Source organism: Vespa crabro, chromosome 4 (assembly GCF_910589235.1).
Source record: "Vespa crabro chromosome 4, iyVesCrab1.2, whole genome shotgun sequence".
Lineage (NCBI taxonomy): Eukaryota > Metazoa > Arthropoda > Insecta > Hymenoptera > Vespidae > Vespa > Vespa crabro.
This window is the reverse complement of record NC_060958.1, coordinates 4,233,213-4,247,839: the sequence shown is the minus strand read 5'-3', so window position 1 is coordinate 4,247,839 and position 14,627 is coordinate 4,233,213. Positions and strand designations below refer to the sequence as shown.

Genomic DNA, 14,627 nt, shown 5'->3' with positions numbered 1-14,627 from the left:
GTGTTATGTTATATATGTATGTTATAAGCGTAAATTCGAATAATTATATAGTAATAATAAAATAGTAATAATTGGATCTGTGATTTCCCGTAAAGGGAATACAAACATAATTATTTATATAAGCTCTCTGTGTTGAATTCAAAAATTAAGCTTAGTTTAAAGACGAAAAAGAAAAACAAACGTGACAAGTTTGTTTGTATGCTATTTCGATGTATATATATAAGAAACGTAAGACATTCAGATCTGCTTAGCTTATTTTAAAAAGGGCATCTTAAGAGCAAACACGCATGATTGATTCAAAGAGTAGCGTTAGCATTTGTTCGTATCAACGTGACTCATCTCGATTTCGATGGTAACATCGTACCTTGATGAAAAATAGCTATAGAGTAGTTACGAGAAATAAAATCGATACTAAGGGTTCTATATGTCTATATGGTCGATAAGTTAGGTACCAACTTAATCAAGAAATTCGTATTAAATATTATACAGCTTATCGTTCAAAGGTGAACGGACTAAGACTCGCGATGCTTCTTTTGAAGACGTATGGAGAAAAATATGTATAAAAAAATTTTTTAAATAAGAAGTACTTACCTTAATCTGTTCCTGTCGTTTGTAGGCGTGCAACATCAATAACTTTCGTTCCTCTTCCGACATCAAAGGTTCTCGTCCCGGCATACCAGCTCCTCTTTTTTGCAATTTCACGATGACTTTCGTCTTCTCGTTTGAGCCTAAGAAGTTCTTCAACTTTTTTCCCTGTATCATTTCTTTACCGGAAAACCATAACTGCGCTAAACTTATGTCTATTACCTAAGGAGGAAAAAGAGACAGAAGGAAAAGATATTTCATCATGTAGATAAAAACGCATTACAAAATACATCGCAATTGAAGGATAAAATGTTCATGCTTATAACTAAATACATCTTATGCGTTAATATTTCACGTTTTAATATTATAAAGAAAATATGAAATAGAACTGTAAAATTATATCAAGTTTTAATGCTTGAATTCGAATGCTCTTGGAAAATACATGTTTACCGTATGAAGGTTGGTTAGGGAATGATCGTACAACGATCGTTGCCATAGACTAATAAGAAATGTAAACACAGGCGTGCTGCTCGAGCAAGGTTGTCGATACGTAGAGTGTATATATTTCCACTTACGTTTATAGATTAACGAAAAATATAGAACGTATGTATGTATTTATGTATACTCTTGTAATATAATCGATCAATAAAATTTCATACATTGAAAAATAAATTAAGAAAAAAATAGAATTTGAAATCTTTAAAACGTCAATCAAGAAAATGTTTAATTTATACAAAAGAAAAAAAAGGATGATCTCAATATAATCAATAATTTTACCTCTAAAGAGGCTTGAGTTCCAGTAAGACTCTCGGTATTCTCAAATTCTTGGCGTATAACATCGTGAGGTGGTAAACCCATTGGATAAACTATCGTGACAGCTCCCCTAAGTATATCGAGCGCATCTTGAATGATTTTCTGCGTGAGCAGTTTATCTTGTTGCACCAATTTCTACGAAACGCAAGGAATGTCAACTTAAACGACCGTATCTATCTTTAACGATCCATTAAAATACCTTAGATATCATGGTTCTAGCATCTTCCACGGTATTCTTCAAGATCTGTTGCATTTTCTCGTTCGGTTGACGACCATTCCTTCGACCTATATATAAAAACAATGATAAATTTAATAATTGCAATTCAATGAATCTGACATTTTTTTGTAATTTTCACTAGATGATATATATCATGAAAAAAATAAGAAAAGATCACTAAACGTACCTACACCATCCTTGTTAAATGTCCATCCACCCATGGGTACACACTTTTCACCCCATTCGTCTTTGAGTTTAAGTTCTTCTACTTGTTCCTCCGTAAGTCCCATTATGTTTGGTGGTAACATTGTGCCATGCTTAGCAAGATCCTCGATTTCTAAGAAATTCATTTTCTTTTCACGTTATTTATGTCCCTTTCTTTCTTATGTATGGTCTATTTATTAAAAAAAAAAAAAAAAAAAAAAACGAGAAGAGAGAATCGGACGAAGGCCAATTAAGCGTAACACACCAACTAATAATTATTATCCCGGCGAGACGTGTGACTAATATCACATGGCGCCGAGAATGAATAGGTTCATAAAGTCGAAACTCGACTTCTTATTACGTGCGGCTTATTACAAACAGCAGGTGAAGCCTCTAAGATAATCGTTAATGGATTTCTCGCGTTAATATTCTTAGTAGGACTCTTAGAGATATATGTTAACGAACATCAATGCAACTATTGGTAAAATATGGGGAAAAAAGAAATTATTAGAATGATAAGAAAATTCCCTTAGGGTCTTATTTACCGGCACGTAGATCTTCGTATTATATGTTTTTTCTTTATTTTTTTTTTTTATTTTTGAAAGAAATTTAAACGAAATCATCGATCTTGTACGTATGAATAAATTACAACATTATCTACAGTGAGCGTTGTTGTTGTAAATTAACGTCGTGTAATTTGAAAATGCAATGTGTTGTTACACTCTTATATTCGATACGATTCTTCTTCTCTGAAGAATAATTATAATTATATTCTTTAAAGATTGATTACCGTAACATATTCTTAAAATTTTCAAACGGCCGTTGTAAATTATGGTGACCTCGTATAAAACGTCTTCCACCATAGCATTGACATGCGTTTCGTAAAGAAATTGACTCTCATCGCCTTTTTTCACGTGAAGTCGTACCATTTTATTTCTCTACTTTTTCAAAATATAAAATCCAATTGAATGAACATAAATTCACGAAATTAAAGATTTTTTATTTTTAATAAGCATTTTAAAAGTTATATAATTACTTACGTCTTTAAAGATTTAATAAGTTTGTAAATTAGACGAGACTTCTGTTTAATGTTAATTAAAAATCGTCGTTTAATTAATAACTTTTCTTTTTTCTTATCGATGACAGCCGAGTGGTATCGTATAGATTCGAAGAATCAAAATCGTGAATGGGAATTAAACGTTTGCTTGATTTTTAAGGCGATGGCAGCGACAAACGTACTATCACTGATCTCCATAGTAACTCGTAACATTGAACAAACTATCGTCACTTTCGAGAATCTATGTATGTGTTAATTGAAAATCATATAAGTTTCGTAGGAGCTTATGATACGGATAAAAATGATTTGCTATTCATCTCTTTAGAAGGTTAGGAGGTCATATAAAAAAACGAATGTCAACTTAAACGAAAGATAAAAACGTCGTTAACAAAAAGAATCGCCATTTAATGAATATATAATTCCATTTCATTATCATGTAATATACATATGTACATTCTAATGGAACATAGATTATAAGAATAAAGACGTTCATATGTACTTTACAGACACGATAAAATACAACATTCTTTCTATCATGTTTCAAAATTTCTTTTCTCTTCTTCCATTTTCTTTTTTTTTTTTTGTTTTTTTCTTTATTTTTAGACGCAATAATTTTATTACATATACATACATACAGTTCGTATCATAGAATTTCTATAATATCATATTTTTGGAAAATGTAATGCTCATTTTTACTACCTTTGCACTTGATTTTTCACTTTATTTAAAAACAGTATCGACGTTCGCGAGATGATCGAAATCATTGTCGAAAAAAGTTTTCTACAATCTTCTTTCAATTGCAACAATAAACTTAATAATAATTATAATAATATTATTTTAAATATCTTTGACGAGATGATGTTAAAAAAAAAAGAAAAAAAAAGACGAAAGAGAAATTTATACATTTATCGAACGTACAATTTAAACTAATGTAAGTGACTAGTATATTATGTTAAAATATGGATTTGTTTTCTTTTCCTTTTCTTTATTATTCCTGGGAAGTATGTCTTACGCACAGATCATTTGATAATAAGCTCGAAACGAAGATGGTCCCTAAATTTACCTACTATGCCATCATTACACGCATATGTTCTAAAAATTCTCATTACACCATTATCAAATGTAAATAAAAGCTTCAATAACAATTTTCTTTTTTCTTTTCTCTTTTCTTTTTTTCTTTTTTTCTGGCTCCGTTCTATCGATAACGTATATTACGATTAATGGACATATTCAAGCGAATAGTGCCTTTAAATGTCATAAAACGACGATTTTTTGTAAACATTAAGTATCAGATTGACATGCGAGTTCAAAAACGGCTCCTCTTCGTTATCGTATTCCAAACGAAATTCGAATAAGCGTCATGCATTGTGCGAATGTACGTTTACATATCGATAATAAAACATCGAGTTCCGAAATACATATCATCGATTTAATTCACTTTTGGTTAACGCTCGTCGCGAAATGACAATAACATAATTATAATTAGCGAATATGTAACGAAGTACGCGAGAATGCACTTTGATCAGAATGTCCTAAATCAACAAAACTTACACCTATAAATACATACATATATACGTACATACACGATATTTATACATCCATTTTCTTTACGCGTATTATGTATCTGTGTAATACTTACATAAGAATATAATTTCTTTCGACGTGATATATCTATATTTAAACGCGATATGAGGCGATATGATACAATACAAAAATTAGCATTTGGTCCGGAAAATGAATAAAAAATATATCGAAATATCTCGTGAGTTCTCGAATTACTTACAAGCTATACAATGAATACACATTGACGAAGGACCGTTTCGATAAATCCAAAATGGTCTTCGATTAAACTTTTAATATTTCATCAAATGGAAGATACGTACATGTGTGTGTATGCGTGTATGTATGTGTGTGTATGTGTATATATATACACATATACATACGTTCTTCATATGAGACGGTGTACTCGAAAATATTCATATTTTTTTTCCATTTTCTTTTTTTTTCTTTTTTTCTTTAGACGATCAAACATCAACATTCGAATCGTTATATTGGTCTAGTCGCCATTATAGGCAACAACTTTCGTCTGAAAATAGACTATAGCCATTGATCGCTCCTCCTTTTTCCATGTCGATCGATGACACATAGAATTTGTAAGATCCCGAACAAGGTTAAACATCTATCTAAAAGTCTAAATATATCTACGCTCGTAAAATTTTCTTTATCGTTTAAATAATTGGCAACGTCGATGTTCATTCTAATTTCAATATATCGTATTCTTCGATAAAAAATAAATTCTGACGTATCAACAACGAGGACGTAATAAAACAATGAAATTCGCGATCGATGACGATTATTATTATTCTTTTGGGATTAATCTATTAATATAATAAAATTATCATCAGTCCTCGTTGATTGTAACCTTAAAATTGAATCGTCATGATTCCTTCATGGTCTTCCCGGTCTCTTGATAAAATGGATAAGCACCGTGCAGCGTCGCACACTGCACGGTATACTCGTCTCAAACTTTGGTCTCCGGTCCATCGGTGGTATGCTTGAAACTGTTGCGAATCTTGCTGAGATGAAGCGCGGCGATATGTCCGTAACTTTTATTGTACCACTCGGGTGTGCGTCCTCTGTGATATAAATGAACGATAAATTAACATCGAAAAAGGAAAAATGAAAGAGAAAGAAAAAAAAGATAGATAATGCTTGATACAGTGGTTATTAATCATAATTACATGTCATACTTACTTTGTATCGACTCTAGACAAATGCATGATACGTGATTTTCCACTACCGCATGGTTCAATAAGATAACGCGAAGCTAAAACAATTCCGCGAGTTCCACCAAGCATAACTGGTGCATCTGGATGTTCCACCGACGTTTCAACGATAACACATGCACCTTTCGGAAGATCATACCGCCAGGATCTGTAATAAAGATTTATTGGATTCGTTAATATATTTCGTTTTTTTCCTTGATCGATTGTATTCTCAATAATACTTGTTTTATATTTTATACCTTAACACGCAGTAATCCCGTGCAGGAAGAGGACTCATATTCCCAGTTGCATATTGAAAAACTTCCACGTTCTTGTCTAACTCGGTGACCAATCTATATTTGAGAAGCTGCGGATCCCAAATGTGTCTCTCTCTCAGGACACGATGTAAAAGTTCATTAGGTGGTGCCTCAACCTCGGTCGACACTCGCCAAAGTCGCAATGGATGTCCATCACCGACTTTCTTGTAAGCCATGTCGACGCTGCTATCGGCAGGATTATTAACGCTGACCCATCCGCGACTTCTATACCAAGAAACATAATTTATATAATATTGCCGATTGAAATTCTATGACTTTCGTAACCTTTCAAGATGATAATGAAGAAACGAAGTTAAATCGAAAGGAGATTCTTGTTTTTGAGAAACTATTACAAGGTTGTTGTCACTCACTTCTCGCATGCTTCCTTCAACAACGCAGTCGTGCAAGCTTTCAGATATCCCCTCCAATCTTGATTGAGTTCAGAACCGAGTTCTTCGAGGGCGACCGGAACGCTCTCTTCCATGTAATTGAAGTGACACTGTGTCAGCATATCCGATGAGACCTGGGAGTAACGAAGAAGAATGAATATAGTATATATTTCATAGGTATTGGATATACATATATGAAGGATTATACATAGGCGTTCACGATTCGTGAGAACGTGTTTCCATCTTGGATTCGACCACGATCGGGATCGATGGTTCGAACGACGAATGACACGCTCCGGCAACTAGCGTAACATTTCGCCGGTGAGCGTCTTACCATGAATAATTCACGATGCATGTTGACCAGATACAGAAGACAGTCGTGCGCTGCTTTGTTTTCCGACAATTCCCGCGGATCGGGACTACCCACGGTCTTTCTCCTACGAGGGGATACGCTGCTCGGCCTGTTGGTCACGTTCGTGTTGCTGTGGTTGAAGTGGAACAGGCTCGGTGCCAGGCATACGGCCAGGTTCGAGGCTGTCATTTGGTTGTAGAGCGAGTTGTTGGCGACATGGTTCAAGAAGTCGAGCAAGGTTTCCAACGCTTCTCGATGTTCATCTGGTAAAAGGAGGAGGACACATTGAACGGCGTCCGGTCGAAGTTCCAAAGGTACATCTACGTGATAAAAATCGAACGATTATTTTTCCACGGAAATGATTAATTTAATGAGATAAAATATAAAATGAAAAAGATAAAGATCTTACGTTGAAAGATAGCGATGAAAGTTTCGGAAAGCTTGTTCGTCAGCAAGGCCTCAGGTAATTCCCTAAAGTATTGCTTCACCAGATCTGCTACATCGAAGGCCTGTTGACCGTCAAAGTTGATATTATCGCCTTGGGTTTCGGTCATTACCTTCAATTTTTGTATTCTCGACCTGACGCCGCTCTTTCTGAAAATCCCAACCTGATCGAGAGCATTAGCCCTGAGCCATCTTAAAGCAATCTGTATGCATTTCGGTAGAGCCTGGCCAGTTCTTTGAAGAGATAGGAGCAGAGGTACACCAAATACAGTCTTATCCTTGTAATCTGGGGTCTTAATCTTTCTGATAAACTTTGGTAACTCCCAATTCCATCCGGTACGATGAGTAGGACAATAACGTTCCATGCATGCCGTTAGTTTGAGTAATGCTAATTTTCGAAGGACCAATAACTGACCGCAGGACATAGAAGCCATAGCTCGAGGACAAAGAGGATCGAGTGGTTCCGGATATAGAGACCCTCTTTGAAAGCTATGCCACCTGACGACCGTGACCTTGTGCCTCGGAGAATCTTCCTCTTGATCAGAATCTCTGCTCGCTACGGTGGAGCTGCTCTCCTGACTAGCGCCCAACTCTGAGCTCCTTGAGTGTGATTTGTCCCTGTAAACGGTGACGTCCTTCGACAAAGGTTTTTCATCCCTGTTGGACTCGTCACGACGTCTGAAACTCTTGTGCATCTTATCCTCTCGCTTCAAAACCGAGACCTTGTCTTCCTTGAACCTTTCCTGACCCTGACTCAACTTATCACGGAACCTTTGTGACTCCTTCCCAAGATTGAGGCTTCCACCACGTGTGTTGATAGGCGTACCCTTTGGCGAACATTCCTTTGGACTCTGAGGATGAGCAGAGACATATTCCAATACTTTTGCGTGATTGCTATTGGCATCACGAAAATATCTCTGCCTCCAACTGGTTGGCTGACACTCGGAGTCACTCAATGCTCCTTGATCGTCTCTACCACGATGGAGCAATCTACGTGCTCGATTCATCTTTGTACGCGTTGGCGTAGGCGTCGGACCACCTCCTTGCGAACCATCCGAGCAATAACTCGAGGAATCATCACCAAACGGGCTGCTCGGTGCATTTGCCAGAAGGGAAGGTGGTAAATGATAAGGTGAAGGTGGCAAGGTCACCGGCGAGCCAGGAACGTGAAGAGGCGAACTCGATATGTTATGATCGTTAAAAGTGATCGGTGCCGGTCCAGTTGGTGAAACGTCAACGCAATTCAACTCTTTCATTTTCTGCTGCATCGACATCACGTCGAGTACTTGCGGCCCGCTTATCACGACACCGTCACGATTCTGACGCTTGCGTCGACGCGACTTGAGCGACTCGACCCTCCTTAGTATGGCCTTCGCTCCATCTCGTAGCCTCTCCGAGCCAGTCCTGCGAAATCTCGGACTGATCTCCTCCGGCATCGTACCTGGTGGCAGGCTACTGTATTTCAAGTTCTCTAACATCGTATCTTCAGCTTCCTCAGCCTCTAACCGATCCTGTAGGGATTCCTCCTCCGATTGTACCGTCTGTCCAGCTATCGTCTGCAACCTCTCAACGTTTGCTTGTGTTATATCACCCACACGAGACCACCGTCTCGTCTTTTTCTCGAAAGTCCAATTCTCGCTCAAGGCGCATTGCGTATCCTCGTCGGAATCGTCGCCACCACCCTATAATTATAAAAACATAAAGATTTTAGTTAATACAGGGACGTTAATCAAGAAATTTTCTTTCTCTCTCTTTTTTTATTCTTTTTTTTTGTATTTTCCATTGAAGTTAATACAAAAGGTTACAAGTATGAAATTCAATTTTTACTCGACTCATATATTTTAAATATCACAATAATAGGAGCATACGTGATCGTTTCGAATTTATTTTTGAAATATCATCGACAAAACGTCCTTCGAACTTTATTACTACGAATGAACGTTCCCCCTTGTCTCTTTTATTTACACATATCCATTTAAGGACTTTTATTAATGAGCCGTTAATAAACGACTGCTCGGTTTTATATTTATGACATCATGGCAGTTTCTTTCGGTCGCATTCCTGATTTTCTACGGACCGGCCTCCGGTAATTATCTGCCCGCGGGGCGCTTCCGAGCAGCGAGAGCTCTCGCTTCGGCCCGATTCGTCTTCCTGATTACCCGATTTATCGTTTCTCCTGCTTCTTGCACCATCGACGGAAACTAACGACATAACGAGCCGTCATTGACCTCTTAAAGGATATCTCCCAAAGCACAGAGAGATGGCCTTTTCTAGATATGACCATGCCTAAATGTTTGTTGCTTCTACTATTGAACTTAGAACGTGGTATATCCTTTTGTTATAATAGAGAAACGACAAAGAGACGACGATCGATCGGTTTCCTAATAACTATGCCAACGCAGTTCTCTCGTTACAAAACATGACACCTTTGTCGAATCAAAGTGGAATAACACAATACCTCCTCTGTGTACGTTGCTCAAGAAAGTTCACGACTTCACGTGATGTTCGATCTAATACATCGTATTAATGTCATCTAATCATTCGTTTATTCATTGACAAGAATTTTTAATATATATTTTATTTAATCGTAATTTAAATATATAAATAAATCTATAAATTAATATAACTTTTTTTTATATATGTAATAAATAAATTTCCATATACTATATATATATCGTCTGCAACCTCTTGTCTATATATATATATATATATATATATATATATATATATATATATATATATATATATATATATATATATATATATATATAGCCAAATCTTGTATCGAATTATTAATATATTCCATATAATTTTATCGAATAGGTATCTATGTGTGTAAATTGAGTTAAGATAATATAAGCCCTAGTGATGTTAAAAATGAACGGTTTTTTTTGCTGGATTCACGTCAGCTGTATGGATGCAGAGCCATTCGATTACGCGTCGGAGGTAATCGAAGTCCTCGAATGTGGGCCACGCTGGGTAAAAATAATCGTCGTTGCAGAAACGGGATATCAGCTTGAGCAAGCGCTCGCTACCCTCGCTTATTCATTCGTTTATTCGTTCGTTCGTTCGTTCGTTCGTTCGTTCGTTTGTTCGTCCGTTCGTTTGTACGTTCGTTCGTTCGTTCACTCGTCGAAAATAACTTTTCGAAACTTTCAATGCGTTTCTCAAACGTGGCTTGTCATCGACGGCTTTTTGATACTCTTCACGAGTATCCTATTATGTCAAATCTTTTTCTCTCGCGGAACTGTCGAAACTTTGCATATGTTACGAAAATAAAGTCTTCTGATGTTTCATGATGATATATCTTATATATCTTATATATACATGCGTGTGTATATGTATGCGTATGTACGTCATTAATGATGAAAGTAACTTAAGTAAACAACTTGAAAAAATAGAATGTATACTATAATAAAATGATTTCATTATGGCTCATACTTGGCTCATACTTCAGATTTCGAACATCCAAGATTTTGAAAAAGCTAATCGTTTCTTATCTCCTCAAAATATTTGTTTTAATGACTTTTCCATGGAAAATCATTAACAAATAAAATGCATTTCTTTTTAAGTTTATGAAATATTTTCTATTCTTTCAAGAATTTCTTCTAAAAAAACGTTATCTTCTTTGATAACTACATATGGATAGTATATCCTGTAGTAGTTGATTATGATCACAAATATACTATCCGCATTTCCGTTCAGACGCGTTTTAACGCGCGACGATTCCTACACGCGAGTTATTTCCGCAACGAGTCGTACCGCTCAACGAGCCGTATCGCCCCACGTAAATACATACGATACATATATAAAAGATAGATATACATGCGTGTGTGAGTGTATACACAAGCATACCTGAATACGTACAACGTCACTTCCGTTAAGGTACGATTCCCCCCATTATTTCAAACGTAATGGTGCCATATAAACGAATAGAGAATCCCTCTTAACAACGAAACTCAACGAAGACTATCAATAAGAATATTTTTCCTGAAATTTTTTTTCTCAGATTTTCAACTATTGTCACCATTATATCGAAAATAATAATATTCTTTTCTCCATTTCTATTTGACGTAATTGAAATTTGTGAGGATCCTGTCCGTATCACTATTCGTACTCGTTAGGCTGTTGCAAATTGTATATTACCCTATTATGGGTAAGTCAGCACGAAGATGAAAGAGAGAGAAAGAGAGAAAGAGAAAAAGAAAGAGGGAGAAAAAGAGAGGAAGGGAGAGAGAGAGAGAGAAAGAGGAAAATAAATTTAGAAACATTCTCTCGTACGATGACCCAGATTAACTTAGTGGTTCATTAAAGGGCTGAACCGACAAATTAGTCGCGCCTACCTCCTCCGAATTTTAATTTTATGCTTTTCACTTCGTTTTCAGTCGAAACTTCGCTCCTGTGGTACTGTAATTGGTGCGTGTGTGAGGGAGGAGGACCAACGGATCGTTCCGCTTTGCCGTCTCGCAAGATATTTTTGCTCCGGGAAAAATTTTTTTCTTCATCTTCGTTGTCTTCGTCGTCTTCATCTTCTTCTTCTTCTCACGCGTAAGCGTTCTCTTTCATCTTATAAAGAAAGAGAAAAAGAGAGAAAAGAAAGAGGGAGAGAGAAAGAAAGAAAGGAGAAAAAGAAAGAACGAGGTCTGTCCGTCGCGAATTAATAATGGCTCCTCTCGAAGTTCACGAAAGCAAGTCGTCGAGTCTTGAAGCGTGAATGCGATAATGTCTCACGATAAAGGATCATTTTTCGTTTGCCAAAATATGGATACATATCTTAAAATAATATGATACTTCTTATTTCAAGGACTGCTTAAAGATATAACGATGATAAAAAATATATCTACATATACATAGCATATACATACATACATATATATATATATATATATATATATATATATATAATTCCTAAATTTTTGTGTTTTTTGAAATCTTAGAAATATCTAAGATTGATCAAAAGAGAAGAATTTCTTGGAATTTCTGAGTAGGAGGTTAGATTCAAATTCAAACTGTGTATGTATGTATGTGCGTATGTGTGTATGTGTATCGTTATTCTTAAAAAAAATAATAATAGAATAGGCTTTTATAAAGTATTATATTATTATTACTTTTGATTTTCAATTTTGTATTCGAAAAGGATTGCAATAAGAGTTAAGGCGTACAGGTAGATAATTCTGAAAGAAAAAAACCTCAATGAATTCTCACGAGAAAAGAGAACCAATGGAACTATCTTACGATCGATTCTCGAGCTTGAAATTCTCGTATTCGAAAGTCGAGGTATCTCTCTTTGCGAGCAATGGACTTGCTTGGTCTTCAAGCAAAGAAGCCTACGAGAGATCGACATTCCGTGCATTCTCGCAGCAACAAGCAAGTCTTGTTCGAGACCACGGATTTCTTCATTCGCGATCGTGAATTCCGTAATGAGAGATATTTGAGAATCATACGAGAATTTTTCACATAAATATATATATATATATATATATATATGTATATGTATATGTATATATATTTATTATTGTTGTTGTTGTCTTTTACGTTCATCGTTGATCGAGAATATAGAAAAGATTTTGTCTCGTTTATCGGCCTGGACCAGTTTTTATTTCACGAGAATCGAGAACGGGGATCGAGATCGAGGGATCTTCTTCTTCGTTAGATCCGCGAGTCGACCCGACAAGTCGATCTGACGAGCAGACTCGAATCGTCGCCGGTCCAGGTTTCATGAGACGACGCCAAGCTGTCTGCTGTGCTCTGTCGGCCTTCCTCTTTTCTCTCTCTCTCTCTCTATCTTTCTTTTATCTTCAACGGTCGAGCTTTCTCGCTGAGAGAAATCATCGAGCCTTATATATCCGCGACACACAAGTACCCGCCTTCTCTCGCCACGCATGGAAAATTCAGTTTTCTAACGGGGCTTCGCGATGTGAACGTTACGTCTACACACTTTCATGGGGGTTTCTTTAAAGAACTCTTTAATTTGCATAAACGTATATTTTATGGTGTAACGCGAATTCGCTTAAATAAACGTTTAAACATTCCCAATTAATTATCTGATTCGCACGAAATTTGACAAGCTTCACGATAATCAAGTATTTTATTTTAACGATTTAATAACTTTAAATGTAAAAATAAAAATTTTCATCGCCAGAGATACGTACGTTTTTTAAACCTACATCGTCACAGAAATTTCTAACATGGATAATTAAAATATTAATTTCTTTTTAATAATTTCATACATCCACAAGTTGTAGAATAAAATTGAGGAAAAAAAGGAAATTTACAATGAGAAAAAAGAAAAATGAAAAAAAAAAGATTAAAGATATAATAGTTAGGAACATATTAATTAGGTTAATCTAGTTTGAAAAAAATAATCTTTTGGCACGAATTCTAGGGAAATTAATTCGCGTTATAACGATCGAATAAAACTCGCTCGGCTTTTTCTAACATGCGTTGGTGTTCCTCGGCCTTTCTCGATCGAGAGAGGAGAACCAGAGAGTTCGAGGAACGGATTTTGCCGGGTATTAAACGGTGAACGATCAAACGGTTCTTGCGGCCGGCTTGATTTAAGTAAAACGGCGTATCGCGGTCTTCATCTCGGTGTGACTTACGCTAATTGGCTTCTGAGCGATCCGATGGAAATTTATGGTAATACGGCAGCTCGCCCGCGAGCTACTAACGATACCACTCCTCGCAATTGCAACGAGTCGTATCGTCCCTGCGTGATAACCGTCGAGCTACTAAAAAAGAGTGAGAGGAAGAAAGAGAGAGAGAGAGAGAGAGAGAGAGAGAGAGAGAGAGAGAGAGAGAGAGAGAGAGAGAGAGAGAGATAGATAGATAGATAGATAGATAGATAGATAGATAGATAGATAGATAGAGAGAGAGAGAGAGAGAGAGAGAGAGAGAGAGTTAGATAGATAGATAGATAGAGAGAGAGAGAGAGAGAGAGAGAGAGAAAGAGAGAGACTGGTAAATAAAGCATTGTGAAATGACGAGCTCGTTCTTCGAGCTTAACGTTTGCGTTTTATTACAACGTGTCTGATCAACGCAAACCGCCCATCCTTAATCCTTACAACTTTAAGTGCAATCTCGAAAGAAACCATTGGAATCATTGGAAATTTTGATTGAATTGATTCATCCCCTTGTCTTTCTATCAATTGATATCTTCCCATTTCAATTAGAACTGGTCTTCCAAGGTATGTATCAATTGATTTCAACTATCTATCAATTTCAATTTGAAATATATACGTGTCAAATTAAATAACCTTACTGCAATACGTTGAAAAATTTTATTATTTCTATTAGATCAGATTTATTTCATATAATAATTAACTTTTTTCTATCGATATTTCAAAATCCGTGGTAAAAATCGATCGAGAGGAAAATAACGTTTATTTTAATGGGTTGAATCGAGATAACACGAAAGAAGGTCGATCGCGCGTATGTACGTACATGCATGCGTACGTGTTTGCTTGCCTGCATGCGTACTGAAA

At 36.2% G+C, this 14,627-nt stretch overlaps 2 protein-coding genes across 8 annotated transcripts in view; both read right to left on the bottom strand.

Annotated features, from left to right (window-relative positions):
- Positions 1-460: 460 nt before the first annotated feature.
- On the bottom strand, positions 461-3,122 carry LOC124423681 (cilia- and flagella-associated protein 298). The gene is made up of 5 exons (XM_046961721.1): positions 2,610-3,122; positions 1,803-1,952; positions 1,598-1,683; positions 1,363-1,533; positions 461-807 (listed from the first exon to the last, which is right to left on the bottom strand). Exons 1-5 carry the CDS (start codon positions 2,746-2,748, stop codon positions 475-477), a joined length of 879 nt encoding a protein of 292 aa, XP_046817677.1. The 5' UTR covers positions 2,749-3,122; the 3' UTR covers positions 461-474.
- Positions 3,123-3,260: 138 nt separating this feature from the next.
- Positions 3,261-14,627, bottom strand: part of LOC124423671 — a 162,138-nt gene continuing 150,771 nt past the window's right edge. For all 7 annotated transcript variants that reach the window (XM_046961681.1, XM_046961682.1, XM_046961680.1 and 4 more), the window contains 6 exons: positions 7,109-8,825; positions 6,682-7,019; positions 6,330-6,481; positions 5,902-6,183; positions 5,631-5,810; positions 3,261-5,512 (listed from right to left, as the gene is read on the bottom strand). In XM_046961681.1, coding sequence (XP_046817637.1) covers positions 5,398-5,512; positions 5,631-5,810; positions 5,902-6,183; positions 6,330-6,481; positions 6,682-7,019; positions 7,109-8,825 — 2,784 coding nt within the window. In that variant the 3' untranslated portion in view covers positions 3,261-5,397. The remainder of the gene's footprint in view (positions 5,513-5,630; positions 5,811-5,901; positions 6,184-6,329; positions 6,482-6,681; positions 7,020-7,108; positions 8,826-14,627) is intronic.